This window comes from Phyllostomus hastatus, unplaced genomic scaffold (genome assembly GCF_019186645.2).
Source record: "Phyllostomus hastatus isolate PE091 unplaced genomic scaffold, TTU_PhHast_1.1 phas_contig_40, whole genome shotgun sequence".
NCBI lineage: Eukaryota > Metazoa > Chordata > Mammalia > Chiroptera > Phyllostomidae > Phyllostomus > Phyllostomus hastatus.
The window spans coordinates 87,466,456-87,487,430 of NW_025333872.1; the positions used below are offsets into that span (position 1 = coordinate 87,466,456).

Sequence of the window (20,975 nt, forward strand, 5' to 3'; positions counted from 1 at the left end):
GAAGTGCCGTGTCAGTTCGGGCCCTCATCATTCCCTGTTGGGACTGTCGGCCTGTCTTCCTGCTAAGCTTCATCTCCGATCCTTGTCTTTGTTCTTCACATCCATCCACCTTGACCTTAGACCTGGGGGAAAAAAACAGAAAATCCTTCTGACTGTGGATTCCCCATTGGATAAATGTCAAAATTCCTCATGTGACCTGTAGGTCCCTCAATTACCTGGCCCCTACCTTCCTCTCTAGTCTCATCTACTGCCCTACCCATCCCAGACCCGACCTCTGGCACACGGAACTCCTGGTAGTTTTAATATCCATGTCATTTCGTGGTTTGTCCTTTGCATCTGCTGTTCACTCTGACTGCGATGCCCTGGGTCCCTTTCTTCACTTGCCAACTCCTATGGGTCCTTGCTAACCACTCAGAAACAACTCATTGGGAAATATCCTGTCTCCCCTCTGTGCCTTCTGCCCCAGGGTGGTTATCACACATGATAGTGCTCGCCTGGTGGGGCACCTCATCCACAGACCCGAGCTTCCTGAGAGCAAGAAAAACTTTTATGTCTATAGCCACAGTCCCCAGGCATGCATTGCCTGACACCGAGTCCGATATCAGTGGATGTGGAATGAAGGAAGAGATCCAGAAAGGCTACTTGATGGAGGTGGTCATTTTAGCCATTTGGGGTTTGGACATGCAAAGGGAAGAGGAGGAATATTCCGGAAGAGGGAGTTCGACCCTACGATCAGGCTTGGACTTGGCGTAAGGGAGGCGTGAGGAGGGATCTAGGTCGACTGGCCGCAGGAGCGTGATCCGGCAGTAACTCGGGAAAGACCCGGGTCAAGGGTGAGAGTCCAGAGAGTACCGTTGCCCCAAATAGGCTCTCCAGAGATGGGCAAGCTGGGTGAGGCGTGAAGCTGGGCGAGGACCAAGAGTGAGGTGTGAGTCTTGGTGGGTTTGGGGACACCATTAGGACTCACATTCCTCCGTCCTGTCTTCAAGTGTCTTCCACATGGCCTTATTTATGTTTGGATCTCCAGGGCCTAGTAACTGGTCAATACTGAATGAATAAGGGAATGAATGAATGAGTGAATGAGTGCAGTAGAATCAGTATAAAGGCCAGCCATGGTCCCGCGTGAACCAGGAAAAAGGAGAGGAAGCTTCTGTGATGATTTTTAGGTAACGCACTGCCCCCGCAGATGCCACCCATGCAGATAAGACTCAGGAAGAGCAGCGGAGGGAGGGCCATGAGGGGTAGCGCGGGTGATGGGCAGCAGGGGTTCAGGCCACCACTGCTTGCCACTAGAAATGGGGAAAGTCTTCGTGTTTGTGAAAACCACCAAATGACACCCAGAACAGAATGCGCTAACCCTGTGCTTGTGGTTCTTCACAAGTGGCTTCACCATTTGGTGTGCAGGGACGAGACGGCTGACAGCTGCAGTGACTCCCTCCCACCCCACTTCACCGCACTGATGCAATAAACACGCACACGAACACCTTTACGCCATGTTTAAACATACGTCTAGGAAGAGTTATGCATTGTCACTGCTAATCAGTTTCTCCTTGTGAAACAGACAGCTTTATGACTATTATGACACTGTTCTCAGAATCTAACCGCTACTGTTCTTTCATTAAGCTTAACACATTGACATGTGTTTGGAGAAGGTAATATAATGTTGAATACATGAAAGAAATGGTTTTTCATGGGATCTGTTTCTCCAGCCTTCTCGTATAATACTGTGGGGCTTTCTCGTGTTATTCCTATGTGTGCAGAGAAATACCTGAATAAAACTAGTCTAGAGATGAAGGCATTAAATGGTGTTTTCTATAAAACATACACACAGTAAAGAGTTACATTTCTAAGCGGACATCCTCAGGGACATTTGAGTGTGCTCCCAAATAGATAATTCTATCGACAGAGCCATCAAAAATCAAAATTTGCAGTGTGACCAAGCAGGAAGATTTATTACCAAAAACAAGTACCAGGGTGTGGGGAGTGGGGGCTGTCGAGAATAAACAGTAAAGAGGCAGAATTCAATTTCCTTTTATGCTCACACTCAGGCAGAGTGTTATTTACCTGTGCCTGCCACTGGCACACAAAAGCACAGGGTGTTGAAACTGCAAGTCATTTACTTTGAAAATTCAATTTCATACCTTCAGACAATGGCTGTGTGAATATCTAATAGGAGGAGGAGGAGGCACTGAGTGAGAGCAGCATCTGAGAGTAGCATCAGCCGGCGTTAATTGACTTCACAGATCCTTCCTGTGTGTTTGTGTGTGTGTGTGTCACGCCGCTCTGCTGCTCCCAGCCCGAGGGGCACCAGCAGGCCCAGGGCTCTGTGCTGCGAGAGGAGAGGGAGGCAGCCCAGAGTTCCAGGCTCCAGTTTTATTGTTGCTGCCGCCGCTGTGGTGGCCCTGTGAATGCCCGGTTTCGTTTCCAGGTTTTCAACCTGAACTAATTCATAAAATATGAAACGCCGTGCTTGTGATGTGCCTCCTGAGTAGCCATTTTCAACGTGCCTCTTAAAAATTCCACAGTGTGTCCGTTTGGATGGGGCCAGTTAGAAAATCCCAGGAAAGTAGGCTTCAGGAAGCCCTGGAGTTAGAAGAATGCTTGGAATTTCTAACAGATTTTACCAAATGTTTTCTGCATCACGACACGTTCCAGAAGACCGTACATGTTCGTTTATGCCAATGTAAACTACTTTTTGCCTTGCTGATAACTGCAAATAAATAATTCAGATGACCACCCACCAAAACACTGAGACATGCAGGAGGTTTGCATGGTTCCTATGAAATATTTGCCTTACCGTAAATGTTTATACTCAAAGAGGAAAATAATAATATGTTGCTGCATTTTACTTGCACTTTTACATTCTGCAGAACAAGTTTCGAGTGTGCCTGCACGTCCCAGTAATGTCATTATAGAAATATAAAATAATGATTAAGCTCTTGTCTTGATTTGACTTTAATGGGAGGGGATTAGAGGCAATTTCTTATTTGCATTTTTGAACAGCAATGCCCTGACGTTGCCAGTTAAAATTAATTCATCTGTCACATTGTTTTCATGGTAGCAATCAACTGTATTAAACACAGGGCTATAAATCTGGATAGCTCTGTTTTTATTCAGTGAGCAGCCTTAAGTCAAGTTCATAAATGTTGCACAAAACACAGCTGTTTGGCTCTGGCCCAGGAGGTAATGTGTGGCAATGCAGGAAGTTGGGCAGATAACCTTTAGCTTAATATGGCTCAGAAATTTAGATCCTACATATGCTAATTCTGTACTTTTTTTAATAGATGGAACTGATTAAAAATATAAGTACTGCCGAACAGCCCTATTTATTTACTCGACACGTTCATTTCCTCAACTTCTCAAGGTAAGACATTTTCCCGTTTAATGGTTCTTTCGTTTCTTTTCAGCACGTCCACTCCTTCTAACAAACAATTACTTTAAAATCTACGTTCATTTCCAAGGTAGTATAAAGGTCCTTGGAAAGACATTTTTTTAAAGATTTTATTTATTTACTTATTTATTTTTAGAGAGGGGAAGGGAGGGAGAAAGAGAGAGAGAAACATCAATGTGTGGTTGCCTCTCACGTGGCCCCCACTGGGGATGTGGCCCACAACCCAGGCATGTGCCCTGACTGGGAATCGAACCTGCGATGCTTTGGTTCACAGCCCGAGTTCAATTCACTGAGCTACGCCAGCCAGGGGCGAAAAGACATTTTTTGATCCTGTTATTTTTGCCGTGGAGGGACCAAACATTGAAATATTTGGACACAAGCTTTCTTTCTTTCTAGAATGCTAATCTCAAATCTTGTGAAAAGTTGAAGTTATTTTTAATGAGAAACCATGTGGCCTGATAGGGTTTCTTTTGCAAGTCATAATTTGTATTGAGAGAAATAACTTGGGAGGTAAGATGGTTATTTTAACAGAAGCATTGTATTGTGCATTTGTGTACAACTTGAACCCACATAGGACTCTGGGAATGGCCGGATGGTGGAGTGATGTGTATTTTATAGAATCCAAAACACCGGTAAACTGGCCCTTCTGCCTACCTGTCTCAGAGTCCGTCCGGTTGTTCCAGACTCTGCGTGTTTGATGGCGATGGGGTATCTTAGGGAGCTCTTTTTTTCCTCCAGCTGCAGGAACTTTCTGATAACAATGCAAACCCTTCGAATGCAGGAGATCCTTGATGTGTAGTGGCAAACTGCGCCGTTCTGGGTACTCTCTTTCCCAGGGACTCATGTACACGGGTTTCCTTGTCACCGTGCTCTGCTTCGAACTAGAAGTGCTCACATCCTTCCCCTCTTCTGGCCAGCTCGTGTCTGAGCTCACAGCTGTATCCCTGGCAGAGCCCTGGGTCCAGGGACAGATCCGCTGACCAGCCCAGGACCCTGGGCCTCCCTCATCAGCCAACTGACTGGCAGGTCCCTCACGCTTACTCCTGTGGGGATACAGGGCCTCACAGGTCCGCAGGAGAGCGCCAGATTGTCCTGGGGCCTGGTGCTGACCCAGGGGTCCTCAAGAGTCAGGCACCCAGGCAGCCCCTGAGCATTCCCAGATCCTGAGTTCGCACAGGCTGGGCACAGCTGCCCGGCCACGGGACGCCTAACACCCTAAGGGGGTGGAACAAGGTTTCAGCCTTCAAAGGACTTCCCTGCTGTGCAGCCGGCACAGTGCAAATTAAGTGTGAAGAGAATGAGATTCGGCAAAGCCAGTCAACTGAGCAGCAAAGAGGACTTGCCGCCCAGTATCTTTGAAAGCAAGCTCCCCCTGGTTTCCCGGGCTGCCCAGGAACCAGGGTTCCCTTGGACGGGGAAGAGGTGCCGAGGACACCTGCAGATTACCCTCCGTGGCCAGGGGCCGTAGCGCTCGGACCTGGCGTGTGCTTCCAACCACATGCATAAACTCACTTGCTACTGGATTGTCTGAGGTATGCACCCTGCCTCTCACTGCCAGTCGGCCAAGAACGTATAATTCAACATAATGAGATAATGAGGACTTGTTAGCTATTTCAGGCATCGCAGTTTATTATTGTAGAGCGCTGAGCTCAGCCCCTCTGACCCTTGCTCTTCTCGTGAGCTTCCGGCTGCATCACCCAGGATGTCCTACAACTTCAATCGTTTAACTCTTGCTTCAGGGTCAAATCTTGACAACCAAAACAAATCACAATGCAGCAAATTTTAATAATGAGCTCAGGGCAGGGTAACATTCTGGCGACAAGCCAAAGCCCGTATCTTAATTGGATCGGCAGCAGTGTGAGGAGCTGTATTTTATCGTGGCCTCCAATGTCAAAAATGTGTTCAAGAGTTTAATCTTGATTAACTTACTTAATCAAGAAAGAAAAATTATTGATAAATGTCTTTGGAAAACACCCCATCTGCAGACAGCAGTGTTGGCCCAGGTGTTAGACCTTCTCACCTACCGAGATTCAGGGCAAGCGATTTAACCTCCTGGGGGGTGGGGCGGGGGGTCTCTGGTTCTCTGGGTCTATGAAGCAGAGGCAGCTCCTGCCCACTACTGCCTTTAGGGATGCCCTACACACATGAGGGGAAGCTTTCCAGGTTCTTTGGAAAGAAAAATATTCTGTGTATTCGAAGTGGCCTTTGAAAGGCGTTTGGGTCAGGAGTGGGTCCGAGCCCACAGCGTGGCCCCTGAGGGTCACCCTGCCCCCACCCCACCCCCACCCCGAGTCTCTATCTAACCCTTGAAGACAGGGCCCAGCACTTGCTGGTATATCCCTTCTCCGTTCCGTTTCGTCCAACTGAACACATGTTTACGGAGGGCCCTCTGACTTCTATACACCGCCCCAGGACTGGGCTTCTGCAGGGAATGGGAAACGTCTTCCTTGCCTTCCTGTAATGGTAAGCTCCTCCTCCACTAAGGAAGAAGTGGCAATAAAGTGTGATGAATTGAGGAGGAAGAGTCACAGGGTCTCCCCGAGAGGAAGTGGAAGAAAGCAAGACGCCTCCCTGGAAGAGGAAGTCTGCAAGGCATCGTGAGCAGGAGCCATTGCTGCTGGGATGTGAGGGGCGGGTCAGCTTCAGACAGCTTAAAGGGGCTCCGGCGGCCTAGGAACCAGCCTGAGCCAAAGCTGACGGACAGAAGGATGGAGAGGAACCCAGCACAGGATAGCCAGAGGGTGGACACTTTGCAGGGGGATGGCAGCCCAGAGCTGGAGGCAGGAAAACGTAGAGACCTGCCCCATCAGCCTTGCCCCTTTAACAAGTTCGCGCTGAGGGCGGGGCAACCTCACACCCTCTTCCCACCTGGGGCCTTGGGCACCGGACCTCCATAAATGGGGCAGAGTGATGCACTGAGCTTTCCCGCATTACACGACGGTGTTATCCTCACAAAATGTGGGAAGTTAAAAATCATCTTTTTCGTTTTCAAGGCAATAGCTTTATTTAAGGAAAAGGTCTTAGGTAGAAGCGGTAAATTGTGAGCGTACAAAGAAACCCCCAAAATGTACAATTGGAGAAAAACAACTAAGGTGGAGCTTGTTCAGAGGACTCCCACGTGATGTGAAAAGAGTTCTGTGTTTTGAGTTGTAAGGCGCAGAGGCAACTAACTGCCCCTAAGAGACCTATCCTGACCTGTGTTGACGGGAATGTGGTTGGCTCGTTTCCAGATAATGAGGTTATTAAGAGAAGAATTGGCACCTCAACCCAATATTCTTTGTTGATATTTTGTTTCTAATCTTCCTCATGTTTTTAACATGTCACAAGGCACTTGCCTGGGAGCAAAGGGTAAGAAAGTCTAGCTCCTCTCCCGATGCCTTCTTTTGCCCCTAAAAGTCCTAGTTTTCTGAAGGGTGTGGCATTAACCAAAATGAATTGCCCCCTAATTCTTTTTTCCCTCATTAATTTTGGCATTCTTACCTTGAACTTTAGACACCTGAGTGATGCAAAATCCTGTGAGCTTCTGGCTCTTCCATAGGTGAATTATTTCATCTATTCACTATCTAGGCATCTTTCTCTGTCCCCCATTTTTCCTTGTTGTAGAGCTAGAAGGAACTATTTTGCCATATCTAGTTTTATTAATGCAAACCAGCAGGAAAACCAGCAGGATCAGAGCAATGTGTAGTGTGTTTGCAGTTACGCCAGGGGATATGGATCTGGGGAGTCTTCCACAGCAGCGCTCTTTCCCATGAGCCAGACAAGAGTTTTCCACCTGGACCACCAGATAATGAAGTCCAAATGACCTTGGTCTAAAAGGCGCAGCTTTTTCCTGTGGTGTTGAAAGAGGACTTTTAACATTTGTGGACTGTGGTTTCATGTGTCTGTTCCCAGTTGTCAAAGTAACTGCAAGAACTCTAACGTTCGAAAAGGTTCAACTTCCCAACATCAACAGTATCTCTTTAAGTTTGTCTTAGATCGACATGCTGAAGAGAATGTGATAGAATTCAATTTGTCTTAGATCCACAGGCTGGAAAGAAGGTGACAGTTCAATCTGTCTTCCCCCTGCCCCCACTTTTTGTTTGTTTGTTTTGCAAGCTTTTACAGGGAGAGGCAGTCATTCTTTTTCCGATTTCCAATTCCTCTCAACCCCCAACTTGGATCTTGCACAGACAACATTGTGAAGCTTTGTGTCAGAGCTGAGTGCCATCAAAATAGTCCAAGCAAATTGCGGGAGATAGCAATACACCAAATAATGTCAAACTGCCACTTGCTAAGCCACTTCTCACCCATGACCCCTTCACCCTCACCCTCCTCTGCACCCATTCCTATTTAGCCTTTCATCTCAGATGGTGGCTCCAATACCAACACTGACTTGCAAAAGCAAAACATTTAAAACTCAGTCAATCACTAGGGAAGCAGGCAGGGCGCAATGAGCAAAGGGAGGCGTTTTGCACACTTTCTCTCTTTCCTTAAAGGCAAGTCTTAATTATTGACATGAACAAAGCCTGTCCTCTGATGGCATTACTTAGCAAAGCAAATCAGACCTTGCTCATTCTGTAATGCGTTCAGGTTTCCACATCTGACTTCTAAGTGTTGGCTTTGTTTCCATTCCCGTTAGCGAAGTGATCCATTTCAATTCTGTGCCCCACGGATCATTTGTAGACGTAACAGAAGCCTCAAACTTGGACGACAACGTTGCTGAACACTTTCCTAACCTACTTCAGCGGAGCCCAGAAGTTTGATGTGACAAGGAGAGATCTCTCCCAGTTCACCCTATTGAAACACAGCAGAACTAATCTTCCTGAAACGGCCCTTCCTTCCCTGCTTTTCTCGCCCCACTCTGCAGGAAGTGGCCCTCCGCTGCCCAGCAGCCCTCTGGCTCTGCTGACGCGTTCAGATTAGTATAACCTGGACTAGCCCTGAGCTCACGTCCCTGCACGCGAGGAAGGGTCTCCCTCCTGGTCATGTACTTACTTCCTGTCTCATCAAGTCATCTTCCTGTCCAAGCAAGAACCCTAACTCCAGTGGGACAACTGCCCCCTCTCCTCGCCCCATTTGTCTCCACTTCCCACTAAGTAAATGTGCCCCCCAGCCAGGGAGTAGAGAGTAGCTCAGTCTCTTCGGCTTGTGTTTGGCGATGGGAGACTCTATCCTGGGCAGCCAAGATGAAGTGTCCCCTCACTAGGGCTGTGAGGACAGAGCATGGACCTCCCACCCCATGAGTTGGCCCGTTACTGGGATTGTTTCCAGCAAAGGACCATTTAGGAACCATGTCTTCTCTCTCCCCCACCCAGGCAGCTCCGCATCCTGCCCCCCATTCATACCCTTTCCCACGTTCAAGTGTCTCCTCCCTCACTGGCAGGGATCAAAGCCATGCACCTCTATCCTTGGGTACTTTTCATCTTTTACTGTAGGTAACCGGCCAAGGGTAACTTCTACTTTCAGGCAAGAGGTTAGAACGAAGATGAACTTGGGTGGAATGGTGGTCACTACAGGCGGGGAGAAGGAGGGCAAAGGGGACTTACTGTGTAATGGGCACAGAGTTTCTGTTGGGCACACTCAGAACCTTCCAGGGATGGTTGTTGATAAGAGCAAAACTAAAATTCTCAGCCAAGTGCTTTATGTAGCTAATCAAAAAGGTGACAGATGTCGATGTGTTGATTGATTGAGGTGGCAGTGTAGGACCAAGGTTGAAGAAAATGCTCAGAATTTAAGAATTTAAGAATTCATTAAAAAATGAGAAATATGCAGTTATTATTCACAGAGAATTATATGCTGCTTTGGATCTTTGTATTCTCAGCCATAAAAAAAATAAAAAGAAAAAGAATATGATAAATTTGCAGAGGCTCAGAAGGAGGCCCACAGGGGTGATTCGAGTGTGGGTGAATATGACCTATGAAGACATAAACGTCAAAGAAATTGGAAATGCCTGCTATTTTAGGGTGATTTAAAAGAGAGCTTCAAACACGCAGCCATCATTGTGGTGGCTGAGGGACAAGAGGGTGTGTCATTGAGTGAGAAACAAACCCACGGCCGGACTCGACTCCCTCCTGTCCCCACGACACAGAACCCGTCACCAGCCGTGGCCGCCGCAGTTGTCCAGGGCTCCATAAAAGCTGAATCAGAGCTATAGATGATAACTGGAAGGGAAATAAGTCTCAAGACAAACTCTAAAGGAATTAAAACACACACGCACAAGTTCAAGAAATGGACATTGAAGCTGCAAATGCTGAACGTTGTAAAAGCGCAGGAAGAGAAGCTGACCCTGTGTGTGGAGTGGGTCGAGCCAGAGGAAGTGGGCACAGAAGGAAAGGAGGAATTGGGAGCGAGTATAGCAAAGACTCCCCAGCTGTCAGGCCGACCCATCGGGTGGACTCCACAGGGAGGGGCGCTCTGGGATCTTCTCTCACGGGTTTTAACCCTAAGGCAGCGGGATGTGGGGGCGGCGCACACACTGCGTTCTTCCTCTAGAATGAAACCCAGCTGCGGACGGTAGGTTCAGGTGGCTCAGGGACCTCCTAAGAGGGACCAGGAATTCTGCGTAGAATTTAAAAGTTACTGAGAGGTAAAACTGGTGCAGAGAGAGGATGGAATTAGGATGAGAAATCGGTTTCTCTTCCCGGGTGCTGAGACACAGAGCAGTGGTTTCCCGCCCTCTTTGGCGTAACTGACACGCCTCCCTGATTTCGGCAGTTTGGGAGGGAGCCCTGTGTCCTAGAAAACAGACGAGGATTGGCAGGCCAAAACTGTTATCACCACCACTTTCTGGAAAGGGCGAGATATATATATATCAGACGCTTCTCTGGCAGAAATTTAGAGAGAGACTATTATATTACCTGATACTGGACAACCGATTCTTCAACTATCTAAAACTTCTGTTTTGGAAGATTAACCTGGAATTCTTCCATTAGGTCACAGTTGCAAACAGGCGCAAGCCACCCGTGTTCAGGAAGCCTCGACAGGCCGCCCGGCTACAGCTTTCCAGGGATGACGGGTCGGGCCAGGCCGGGCACGTCTCAGAGTGGGGAGCCGTGATCGCGTCCCCTGAGTGGGCAGCTCTGCTAACTGGTGGTGATAGTCATTCTTCGGGTGACCTACAAGTACAGTTGAGGGTTTTAACAGCATGATACAACTCCTGAGGGCTTAACTGCACGCACATCTCGTGTTCGTGCTTCGCCGTCCTATCCCTGGGATTACTACTTTCACTGCTATTCATCATCGATGGGAAACACAGGCTAATTTGGAAGAGGGGGCTGCATCTAGGATGGTGGCGGTTAGCTGGGGGTCGCACAGCTGACTTCTGGGACTAGGTAGCTGTTCTTCAGGTGGCATGAACGTCACCTTGTGTACGTCTGGGAACTGACAAGTTTGCTGTCGGCAAAGTTCGCCCTACTCATGGGTAGCGAGTTTTCCCATGTGGGGTATTCAGGGTTCCAGAATACCATTCACATGTCCTGGTGCCTGACATTCCACCATTGGAGAGTCATTTCTTTTTCTTTGTATTCTTCTCTATGAAGATTCTGTTTTAAAATGCAAATCAGCTGAGGGCAACACTATGCGAATTGATACACAAGGAAGGATTGGTGCTGCGTGTCTGCTTTCCTCTGACAACAGAGCCCTGTGATACTGGCAGAAACACGCAGGCATTCTCATTTCTTGGTGGTTGAGCACCTACTATATGCCATGCACTGGGCTCAGTGACATCGTTCCTGACTCCAGCAGGCCCATGGTCTGATGGGAGGGGCTAGAGATAGGACTTGGAGCCAGAGGATGGACGTTAGGACAGAGTTCGTGGCTGAAGGATGTGAATGGGGTTCTGGGCTGGGCTCTGAGGGTGCGTGGGGTCTGCCTGCTGGGGAGACGTGGGGCCAAGGTTATATCGGCACGTTTTTTCTGAGCTCTCTCTGACCCCTGGCGGAATGTCCAGGCCTCCTCGTCCAAAGGGCACAGGGTCGTAGGACAAGAGAAGCCCTCGGGTCTCTCCGGAGGTCTCCAGAGCAAGACCTCTGCCCAGACTCTGGAGGGTGCTCTCCGGGCTCCTCGGTCCAGTGCTCTGAGGCAGGTCTGCGAGAACGGGTGGGATCCTCAGGACACATCCAGCCAGCCCACTCATTTTGTCCTGGGAAGGCCTTGCCCTGGGGCCAGCACTCGGAGCATCGGTCTGATTCCTCGGTGGAAGGAATCAAAACGGAACCCCTAGATATTTGCTGTGTTTTTATCTACACCCACTTGCCATCACTCAAGCAAAAACTACACTGATTTTTGCGTGTTCATGAGGTCCCTCACACTTATTTTTCTCAATTCCAGAATTTTTTTCCATGGGTCAGATCACAGATTCTGGAGCCAGACCTCCTGGTTTCCGGTCCTGGCCCAGCCACATGTGACTCACCCTCTCCCTGCCTCCGTTCCCCTACATGCAAATGGGGATGATTATGGTTTCTACTGTACTGAGGTGTTGTGGGGTTGCAGTGAGTCGGACACATAAAGCATTTGCAAGGTAAACAGTGAACGTTTGAGAAGTGTTGACTCGTATTAATTCACTTGGTGCAGAGCACCTCACCTGAGACTGTCTGAATTAGAAGGTGAGATGAGTCCTGTCTGCCTGAAAGACAGTCAGAGTTTAGCAGCCACTTCAAACCTTTACTGAGGACCAGCCAGGTGCCAGTGGGTCTGTGCCGGACCCTGCAACCCGGTCTGCCCTCAGGAACCTGCAACCTAGTGAGAAAACAAGATGTCTACCATCGCGGTGACAAACGCTGTCATCTTTCTAGTGCTGTCCCACAGAGCGGAACCCACAGCCTCTCAGCGGGTGCCTGATACAAAAAGCCGATCAGGAAACGCTGCTTGCTGGCTGGGCTGTTCACTGCTGCCCTGGCAGAGGGGCTCACCTGGTGATAATCTGTTGACCTGGAGCGGGGAGGGGTCTGTCTAAGAGGGCTGTCCTCTCCTCCAGAGGTGACAGGTGCTAACCGGCTCTGTGTCCGTGCGCTTGTGCCAGGTTTGGAGGAGACCAGCCTGTCTACATCAACATCATCAGAGACCCCGTCAACCGCTTCTTATCAAACTACTTCTTCCGTCGGTTTGGAGACTGGCGAGGGGAGCAGAATCACATGATCCGCACGCCCAGCATGCGGCAGGAGGAGCGCTACCTGGTGAGTCCTGTGGCATCGGAGGGGCGGCCGCTCCCTGCCCTGCCCTGCCCTGCCCTGCTGCCCGCCTGTGGCACTCCCAGGGCACCCCCCTGGAGCCCTGTGTGGTGAGGGTTCTTCCTCGGGGAAGGAGTTTTTGCCAGTGACACATTGTTCCAGATGGCACAGACCCTAGTGAACGTTTTCAAAGGACTGTTCTCGCCTTGTTTTCCCTGGTTTGTCTTTAGTGTTAGCACCGAGGTCCCAGGGAGAAGCGGTCCCTCCTAGGAAGGGCAGGGAGCGTATTCTCACACCTCACCCCGCTCCATTCCCGAGGCAGTCCCAGGAGGGAGGGCTGTTTCAGGTGAGCCCCCGACCTTCCAGAAGGATGGGGGCATGCCAAAGTCATGCCCCCAGCGAGGCCGGAGCTGACGGTCTCTGGGGCCCGTGGACTGCAAGTCCAGGGCTCTTCCCACCGCAGCACAACAAAGTCAGGTCATCTCAGGGAAAAATGGTTCGCTTTTTATGCACTTTGTTTTGGGACCCGCAGCTCCAGGGGGATGTTGGTTTTGACCTCGGTCATTGTTTCTGGGGCGCCATGTTGGTAACAGAAGTAGAAGGCAGACGTGCATCTTTGGGACAAACCCAGAATGGAAAGGGGCACTTTTCACCTCTTTGTGACCTAAATTGACCAAAGCTTACCGAGTAGCCGAGAGCCTGGTGCTAGGGAGCCTGAAACCCTGGTCTCTGTGTTTGAGGAGCCCTTTGGGGTCCCTCAGACCCTTGCTGGCACAGACAGAAAGAGGAGAAAGTCATAAAGGGACCAGCGTGCCCGTCCCTTCCCACGCTGGAAACCGGCACAGCGCCCGCACCCGCTGCTGACGGGCTGCAGCGGCGTCCTGGCCACTGAGGAAGAGTGGCATTCGGCACAGTTCTGGTACGATGTCAAAACTCCCACTTCCTTGCTTAATTTTTAAAAATGTAATAAAAGTATGCATTTGGAGGGTGGGAGATTTTTGGATGATGCAGAGAAGTGTGGCGTCCAGCGCTGGCTATAGTTTGTGGATGCGCCAAGAGCGGAACCTAGGCCTTTCACTCACCACGCAGCATTTGCTCAACTACCTGACGCTCCAGTGAAGTCATGTGATGGCATATTTTGTAGGTGGTTTTAGTTTTGATGGTCGTAGTCTTTTTTTTTCAATCTGCACATTACGAGTATGGCTGTATATTTTCCATTCGGTGATGAGTATGCATGCAAAGTGTAGAACTACTGGCTGGAGGAAGAATAATTGTCGACCCAGATGATCTTTATATTTCTACTGAGTCTTGATTAGCATTTCTACCATCTTCTGAAAGCACAGAGCATATTCCATGTACTCAAAATATATTTCAAAGTTCCCGATTTGATCTCGGGATGGAGGAAGTTAGAACCAAGTTTTAGCAGAAGATGCTAGAAAGCTGAAGATAGGGAAACGAGTCTGATGAATCCGGCTCTTCAGATACTGATGTCAGTGAATTCACAGTCGGCCGGACAGTGAAAAGTGAGAAAGCGGGGGACCGTTGGGGATCCGGAATGCCTGAGGGGTGGGGGAAGGCTGTTCATAGGGGGTCCGGGGAGTCCCGGAAGATGTGGCATCTGAGCAGCTACTAGAAGGAGAGGTGAAGCCGCTTCCCTGTTAGCGGGGGGAGCACAGCCCCTCCAAGTGCAGTGGGGGCCTGCAGTGGGCCCCTGACTCGTGTGACTCCTTCGGAGTTGAGCCCGGAGAACGGTACGGTGGTACGCAGTGGCGGGCGGGGGCACCGAAGGAGGGCAGCGGCAGAGGCGAGTTGAGAGAGGGGAGGGCTGGAGGCACCAGGCCACGTGAGGCCCTGGGAGGCAGGGCAGTTGCTCTGAGCTGGGGAACAACACGAATGACCCGAACTGAACACACCTGAATCGGTGATTCGTTCCCCTGAATCCCCACTAGAAAGCCCAGCCCTTCTCGCAGCAGGCAGTGCCTCCCTCCATCATGCCCAGCAGCGCTCCCCCTTCTTTCTAGGAGGGGGGACTCCTTCTTCCCTCTGTAGACCTCTGAGTCGCTGACACCTGGATGCTTGCTTGTCCTGGAGGTCTCAGAGGCTCCGCCCCACTCGAAGTTTCCAGGGGGCTCCGTAGACACTGTGATTTGTGGGATGGAGACCCCAGGGTTGTAAATGCACCACACAACCCACACGGCTGCTGTACGGGAGAGGCCCTGGTGTGCTCCTCCTGCGCGCCCACCGAGTTCTGCGCCGGTCACGTCGTTTCTCCGGGTGATGAAATGCCTTACGTTCTTTCCTCTCCAGTCTGTAAGCTCTTTGGGGACAAGACAGGATCAGAGTCCCATCTGTGTCCCTGGTACCCCCAGATGAGGGGCTAAAATGCGGGAGACCTCAGTCGCACTCTCCTTAGTAAATTAAATAGACAGCAACCGAATATTAATGTAGGAGTTGGGGGGGGCAGTTTTCTAAGTCTTTCTACCCCTTCGAGTTTTGTCATCCTGTAAACGACTTCATGGAGCGTAGCCTTCACACACTCACACAAACAAGAAGTTGTAGTCACTGCTGACAGAAGTTTTAAACATAAGAGGAAAATAATGGTTTAGATCTTTTTTTTTTTTTTTGAAAGCCCATAGAATGTTGAAAGTCGGTAGGGGAGGCAAGACTTACATTTTTGAGGTGCTGGTAGCAGCCAGCACCTCAAAAATTTCTGGTGGGATCTGAGAGATTCCAGGGAAGTTTCCCCATCTGGCATCCCACCCTTCGAGAGACCGGCAGGGGACCCCTTTCTCAGTGTGAGCACCGTGTCCTGGAAGGGCCCGTGTCCACTGAGCCCATGGATCCCTCCTTGGTGAGGCTCAGCAGGAGAGCAGTGGGCTCCCCAGAGCCACGGAGGGAAGCAGCAGGGAGTGAGGGGGGGGGCACGAGGGACACGTGACTCCTTTATAGTCTGGCCCCAGCCTGACCCTGTTAGGAAGCTGTTTTCTCGTTCAAAGGATAGTTTGTTTATTTGGAAGAAGAAGGTCTATTGCCTTTTTTTTTTAATAGATAAAACTTTTTATTTCATCTCCTTGGCCCCATTAAGCCCTTGAAATAAAACTGCCCCCTTTCAGAGCCTGTCCTCATTTTGGCAGGCCTGGGTGGTCAGTTGTTTGCCTCAAAAGAGGGTGTTGTTTGTGTCTCCGTGGGGTGCAGGGCAGCTGTGAGGAGACCACCGTCCCCTCCCCCTCTGTGAGGCCCTGCTGGAGGCTGAGGGCCTGAGAGGGGACCTGCAGGGTGTCCCCTCTCCCAAGCAGGCAGGCATGGCAGACCACGCCCTCGGGGACCATGCCACAGAGCCCCTCCCTGCACACCACGTGCACATACACAGTCACGGGGCTGGCCCGAGACAGGCCTACTGACACACTCACATGATCCCACATCACAGTGCCCTGAAGCCACTCGCTTTCTCCAGTTGCCAAAAATCAGGCAGCTCTGCTCCTGGCCCTGAGCCTCGCAGAGCTGCTTAGCATACAGCTGAGAGAGGGCCAGGGCCTGTGAGTCTGCTCCGGGGTGGGGGGAGGGGGCCAGGGGCAGGGGGACAGCATCATCTCAGATGCTGGGTGGTTTGGAGGAACATGGAAGAGGGTGAAGGGATCCTAGGGTTTGCAGGGCCCCGGGAGGTCGTGAAGAAGCTCACTCCACAGGTGCAGGGATGGGGCCTGGGTCGAGGGGTGGCCTCGGGGCCCCCCGGGAGTGGAAGCCAGGCCTCCTGATTCCACAACTGTACTGTCTGACCCCTTGGGCTTCGTGTCGTACGTCCTGGATGGTAAAGGGAGACGAGGACTGGGCCAAGTTCCATGCTTTTTGAGCAAAACCATTTTGTCTGACATTTTACATCCCTAATAGCTGTTATAGCAATTGTTTCTTCCAAGTATGCAAACATCTTACATAAGCTATTCCTTATATTTTCTGGGAACACTTAGATTTTCTAAAAGTGTCCATTTCTTTCCAAACCGTTCTTCATTTGTATTTACCAAAAAAAAAATAACCTTAAGATGAATTATCACTAGAATAGGTACTGATTCGACTCACAGCAGCCGCACTGTGAAAAGACTCATTTTCTCTCTGTCCAGAGCTGGAAACTCGGCTCCCGGGTGCCGAGGCGGTGGCCTCCCCAGCCGGTTAGAGAACCGCCAGGTGAGGCAGGTCCGGGCCCAGCCACACTCGCAGGCGTCCCGGCCCCTGAGCCTCCTCCCCAGCTGGAGTCCAGGCGTCTTTCGTTCCAGGGCTGAGAAACACCTGGCACACAGCACCTCACTGCCGAAAGAGTGAATGACTGCTAACGAAAAGCAACTGCGGTGATTTATGAGCGAGGGAGAGCAGTTCGTTCTGCTGAAGCCACTGCCGTTTCCCGTCCCTGAGTCCCCCGACACTGGGTTTCTCGCACTGCCGTGTCCACTCGGGCGGTTGGTTGCATGGGTGTGACTGGGCCTAGGTGTTCGCCCGAAACCCCGGCCTTAGGAGGCAAGCGCTAAGCAATGTCGAGTTGGGCTCCTTACCTGAACCCTATGGCCCCTTCCCCAGACGACCTCCACAGGAAGAGCAGGAAGAGAGGGTAGGAGATTTTTCCAGGAAGAAAACTGCCATGGTGATAGTATTTATTCAGCTTGGCTATAGAGATGGAAAGTAATGCATGTTTAAAAGAAAAGATGCATAATTTACAGCTTCTTAATTTATAAAGAATTCAGTGAATCATGTTGGCCCACTGGGTTCTGGAGAAGCTTGGAAACCGTCCAGAGCAGGAAAGGTTTTCAGAAGCCTGTGCATTTCCATCTGCTTGCACGTTTTGGACCTTGAGTGTTCTTTTGCCGTGCAAGTATGTATGTGAAATACTCACTTCTGGAAATTTCCACTCCGTTCTGACCAGCTGAAGCTGTCCTGTGAATAAAAAAAGCTCAGGCTTTGCTTCTGTCCCTAATGTACCATGTTTAATTAAGAAAACAAATAAGAGATTTGGATCCTCTGCTCTTTTAAGTAAATATCTGTGTTTTCCAAATCTTCAAAGGTGAAAAGGTAATGTTCTGTGTCTCCAACTTGTTCACATGTGGCGTGGGGGCGGAGGCCGAGAGAGTGGCCTGGGACATGGTGTGCTCATACTCCCTTCTCCGCCACGCTAGGTGGGTGACTCGGCCAGTGATGCAGCCTCTGCGAACCTCGCCTTCCTTGTCTGCGCAATGGGCCCATATGACCCAGCTTGCCTCTGTCATAGCGATGGCAGGAGAATAGACTGAACACTCGGCACAGAAGTGCTCTGAAAGCTAAAGCTCTCCTGAATGTGTTTTGGCACGATGCGTCCATCCTTGGCTCTGTCGGTGGCCCCATGTGACCTGCGGGCACCGTGTTTCCTACGGAGGGTGGGGACTCTGCTCCTCGCCGGGGAGCCAGTGGGAGCTGTTCTTCCCACGCAGCTCAGGCCACGGGGGGGCCTGGCCCTGAACCTCAGCTCCACCTTTGCTGAAGTCTCAGCTGGCCCCACTAGACCCCGTCCCCCGGGAATCCATTTCCAAGGAAACTGCTTCTCTTTGTGTTCCCAACAGCTGGAGATCGTTTTGATCCCCGCCTGCTGGCATGCCTTTGTCCCGCGTGTATTTACTTGGAAACCTAAGCCAGTGTGGGCGCAATAAAGCTGCAGAAGTCACACAGACTCACCCCCGGGGGCGGGGAGGAACGGTGCGCAGGGGCCGGAACGCTCTGACGCGCCGGGCGGGCGAGCTCTGCAGAGGACAGAGGAGCCCCCACTGGAGAGGAATGTATTTGAGATTTCTATTCCTGAGGTGTGCCGAAAGCGCATCACAGGTGTTTTTGGAAGCAAGGAGCGCTTTGGGGGTTAGCAATACATGCAGGTATCCTGGGGGCTTCCAGCCAACAGAGAAGGTGATGGGTGTCGCAGGAGGAGAGGCTGGAGGAGCTTGGTACACAGTAAAGAGGTTTGGGGGAGAAGGAGAGACCACAAGAGCATGGCAAGCTCAGTGAGGAGAGAACAGAGTGCTACCAGCCAGCCACCAGCCGCGAGGCCACCAAAGAGCAGCAGCCACGTGTGTGGCATGTCTCAGATGAGCGTGCTGTGCCCACGTTGACTCATCCACCCTCCCAGCATCCGTTGGTGCAGGTATTACAGCTGATCCCTCTTCGGAGGCAGGAGGGGAAGCCCCACATCTCTGTTTTCTGGGGTGGTTGACAGAATTTGTGTCCTGTGGTTGCAGGACTGACATCCTGTTTTCTTGCCGGTCGTCGGCCGAGCGCCATTCCCATTTTCTAGAGGCATCTACGCTCCTTAACGTGTGCCCCCTCCTCCGCCTTCAAAGCAACCAGGGGTGGGCTGAGTCCCACATGCTTCGCATCTTCCCTCCTTCTTTTATCGCACATCTCTAGCCCAGGTGAGAAGGGTCCTGCACATCTCAGGAGTCCTGTGATTAGATTGGGCCTCCCAGGTAATCCAGAATAGGTTCCCCATTTCAATGATGGTCCCCTTCATCACCTCTACAGAATTCCTTTCGCCACACAAAGTACCATATTCCCACATCCCAGGGATAAGGGTAGGGACATCTTTGGGGTCCATTATCTGCCTGCCATGGTATCACCAAGGACTGCTTCCTCAGCAGGGACTGAGGGGACTGTGGATGACAGTGTGAGCATGACAGGCATTTCGAACTTGGCCTGGTCCATCCACAGATGGAGAGCCCACATCTCCCCACCATGCCATGCTGCCGCACAGTGGCACCACCCTGTGGCTTTCCTGTCCCTGCTCTGCAAAACCAAGTGGCCACTCATGCATTTGTTTTTTTTCCCCTTCTACTAGTGACTCATTCATTCATCCATCCTTTCATTTACCATTCATTCCTTCACTCAATACAGATTTAGTACTTTCTGTGTGGCAGACACTATAGGAGGACCTGGGGATAAAACATGGAACAAATACAGATTCTGGGTCTGTCCTCATAGAGTGCAAACAGGCGTTAACCCCCAAACCACACAAATGCATGTCTTTGTGTTCTGCACAATATGTGTTCTGCACAATAGAGACTGCATCACACTCTGGAAAGCAGACAGATGTGGCACTGTCCGGGCATAGAGTGGGACTGGTGACAAGTCTATGGGTCAGAGACGTGATAGGGAGCCGCACATCCAAAGGGCCTGTGGCAGGAGGGAGCACAGTGCGCACGGGGAGAAGACGCAGAGATGCTGGTGCAGGGTGGCCGAGGGAGAAGGAGAGCACTGAGTGCCTTATAACGTGAGCAGGCAGGGCTCGGGCGAACCTCCCGGGTCCTGTGAAAGAGAACTGGGGAGGCCCTGAAGGATTTAAAACAAGGGGGCACATTTACATGAGATTCCCAAACTTTCACACTTTGAAAACTATATGTCAGCTACAACATGCAGAGTAGAGAAGGACTCCACGTGTATGTGGGTGGCTGGTCAGTCGGAGGCTACGGCTGTGATCCCGGCACGAGGTACGCCAGGGGGCCCGATGTGTGGAGCACTGACCGTGTTCCCGCAGCAGCTCCGGGTGGGGGCAGAGCAGGCTGGGGGAGCATTTGCAAACAAGTGGAAGGCCCCTCGCTGCCCTCCCAGTGGCTAACTGCCTGGCTAGCAACGGAAGACCCAGACTTGAAAGGTCAAATGCCAACAAGGAGAGGGACGATGGCTCTGTTCTGCAGCGCAGAGATTGCCATTGGTTGGGGGGCACATTGAAGTAGCAAAGAAAGAAATAAAATAAAATAAATGGTGCAGACACTTACAACCCGAGAATTCAGGTAAGGAAAGAGATCAGTGGGACTCTGGGTCCTCAGGGCAGGTTTCCGAGTCCAGGCGGGAGCTCGTCCTTGATGGACAATGCCGCTGAAGGCACGGGTCAGGGTCCAGAGGACCCAGTAAGCGGAGTGTCTGGGCAGAAGCCTGAGTGACTGAGCCTGCTCTACAGCGAACAGCCCAGCTTGGCTGGGACAGAGGGCTGAGGGCGGCCAGGCGCTCTGGGCTGCTGAAGCAATTCTCCAGATGTCCCAAGGAGGGGAAGCAACAGTGCTCTGCTGGCTGCCAAATCGGGTTCGCCTGACCTGCTTTCTCGGAGGAAGGTCCCGTCAGGGGCATCAAACCCGAGGGCTGCAGAGCAGGGCCAGGTGCATCCTGCTGGCGGCCACCTGTCAGCTGAGCTCATCGTCCCGGGCCCCCGCCCCTCACTGAGTCAGCGGCCTGGCTACAGCTGCCTCCTCGCTGGGACTCAGCTGGGACAGTGGCTCCTATTTACCAAGGCGGCGGCAGTGGTGGTGGTGGTGGTCGTGGTGGTGGTAGTGGTGGTGGCAGTGCTCAGCCTGGCAGCTCATGGAATTACCGTGAGTGGGGGGGGGGGCGCTTTAAAAACTACGTATGACTGTGTCCCACACCCAAATACTCTGGATCAA

At 51.2% G+C, this 20,975-nt stretch overlaps 1 protein-coding gene across 2 annotated transcripts in view; it reads left to right on the plus strand.

Annotated features, from left to right (window-relative positions):
- Positions 1–20,975, plus strand: part of UST (uronyl 2-sulfotransferase) — a 266,361-nt gene that overhangs the window by 165,043 nt on the left and 80,343 nt on the right. For both annotated transcript variants that reach the window (XM_045843854.1, XM_045843853.1), the window contains exons 4-5: positions 3,285–3,364; positions 12,390–12,543. In XM_045843854.1, the coding sequence (XP_045699810.1) occupies positions 3,285–3,364; positions 12,390–12,543 (234 nt within the window). The remainder of the gene's footprint in view (positions 1–3,284; positions 3,365–12,389; positions 12,544–20,975) is intronic.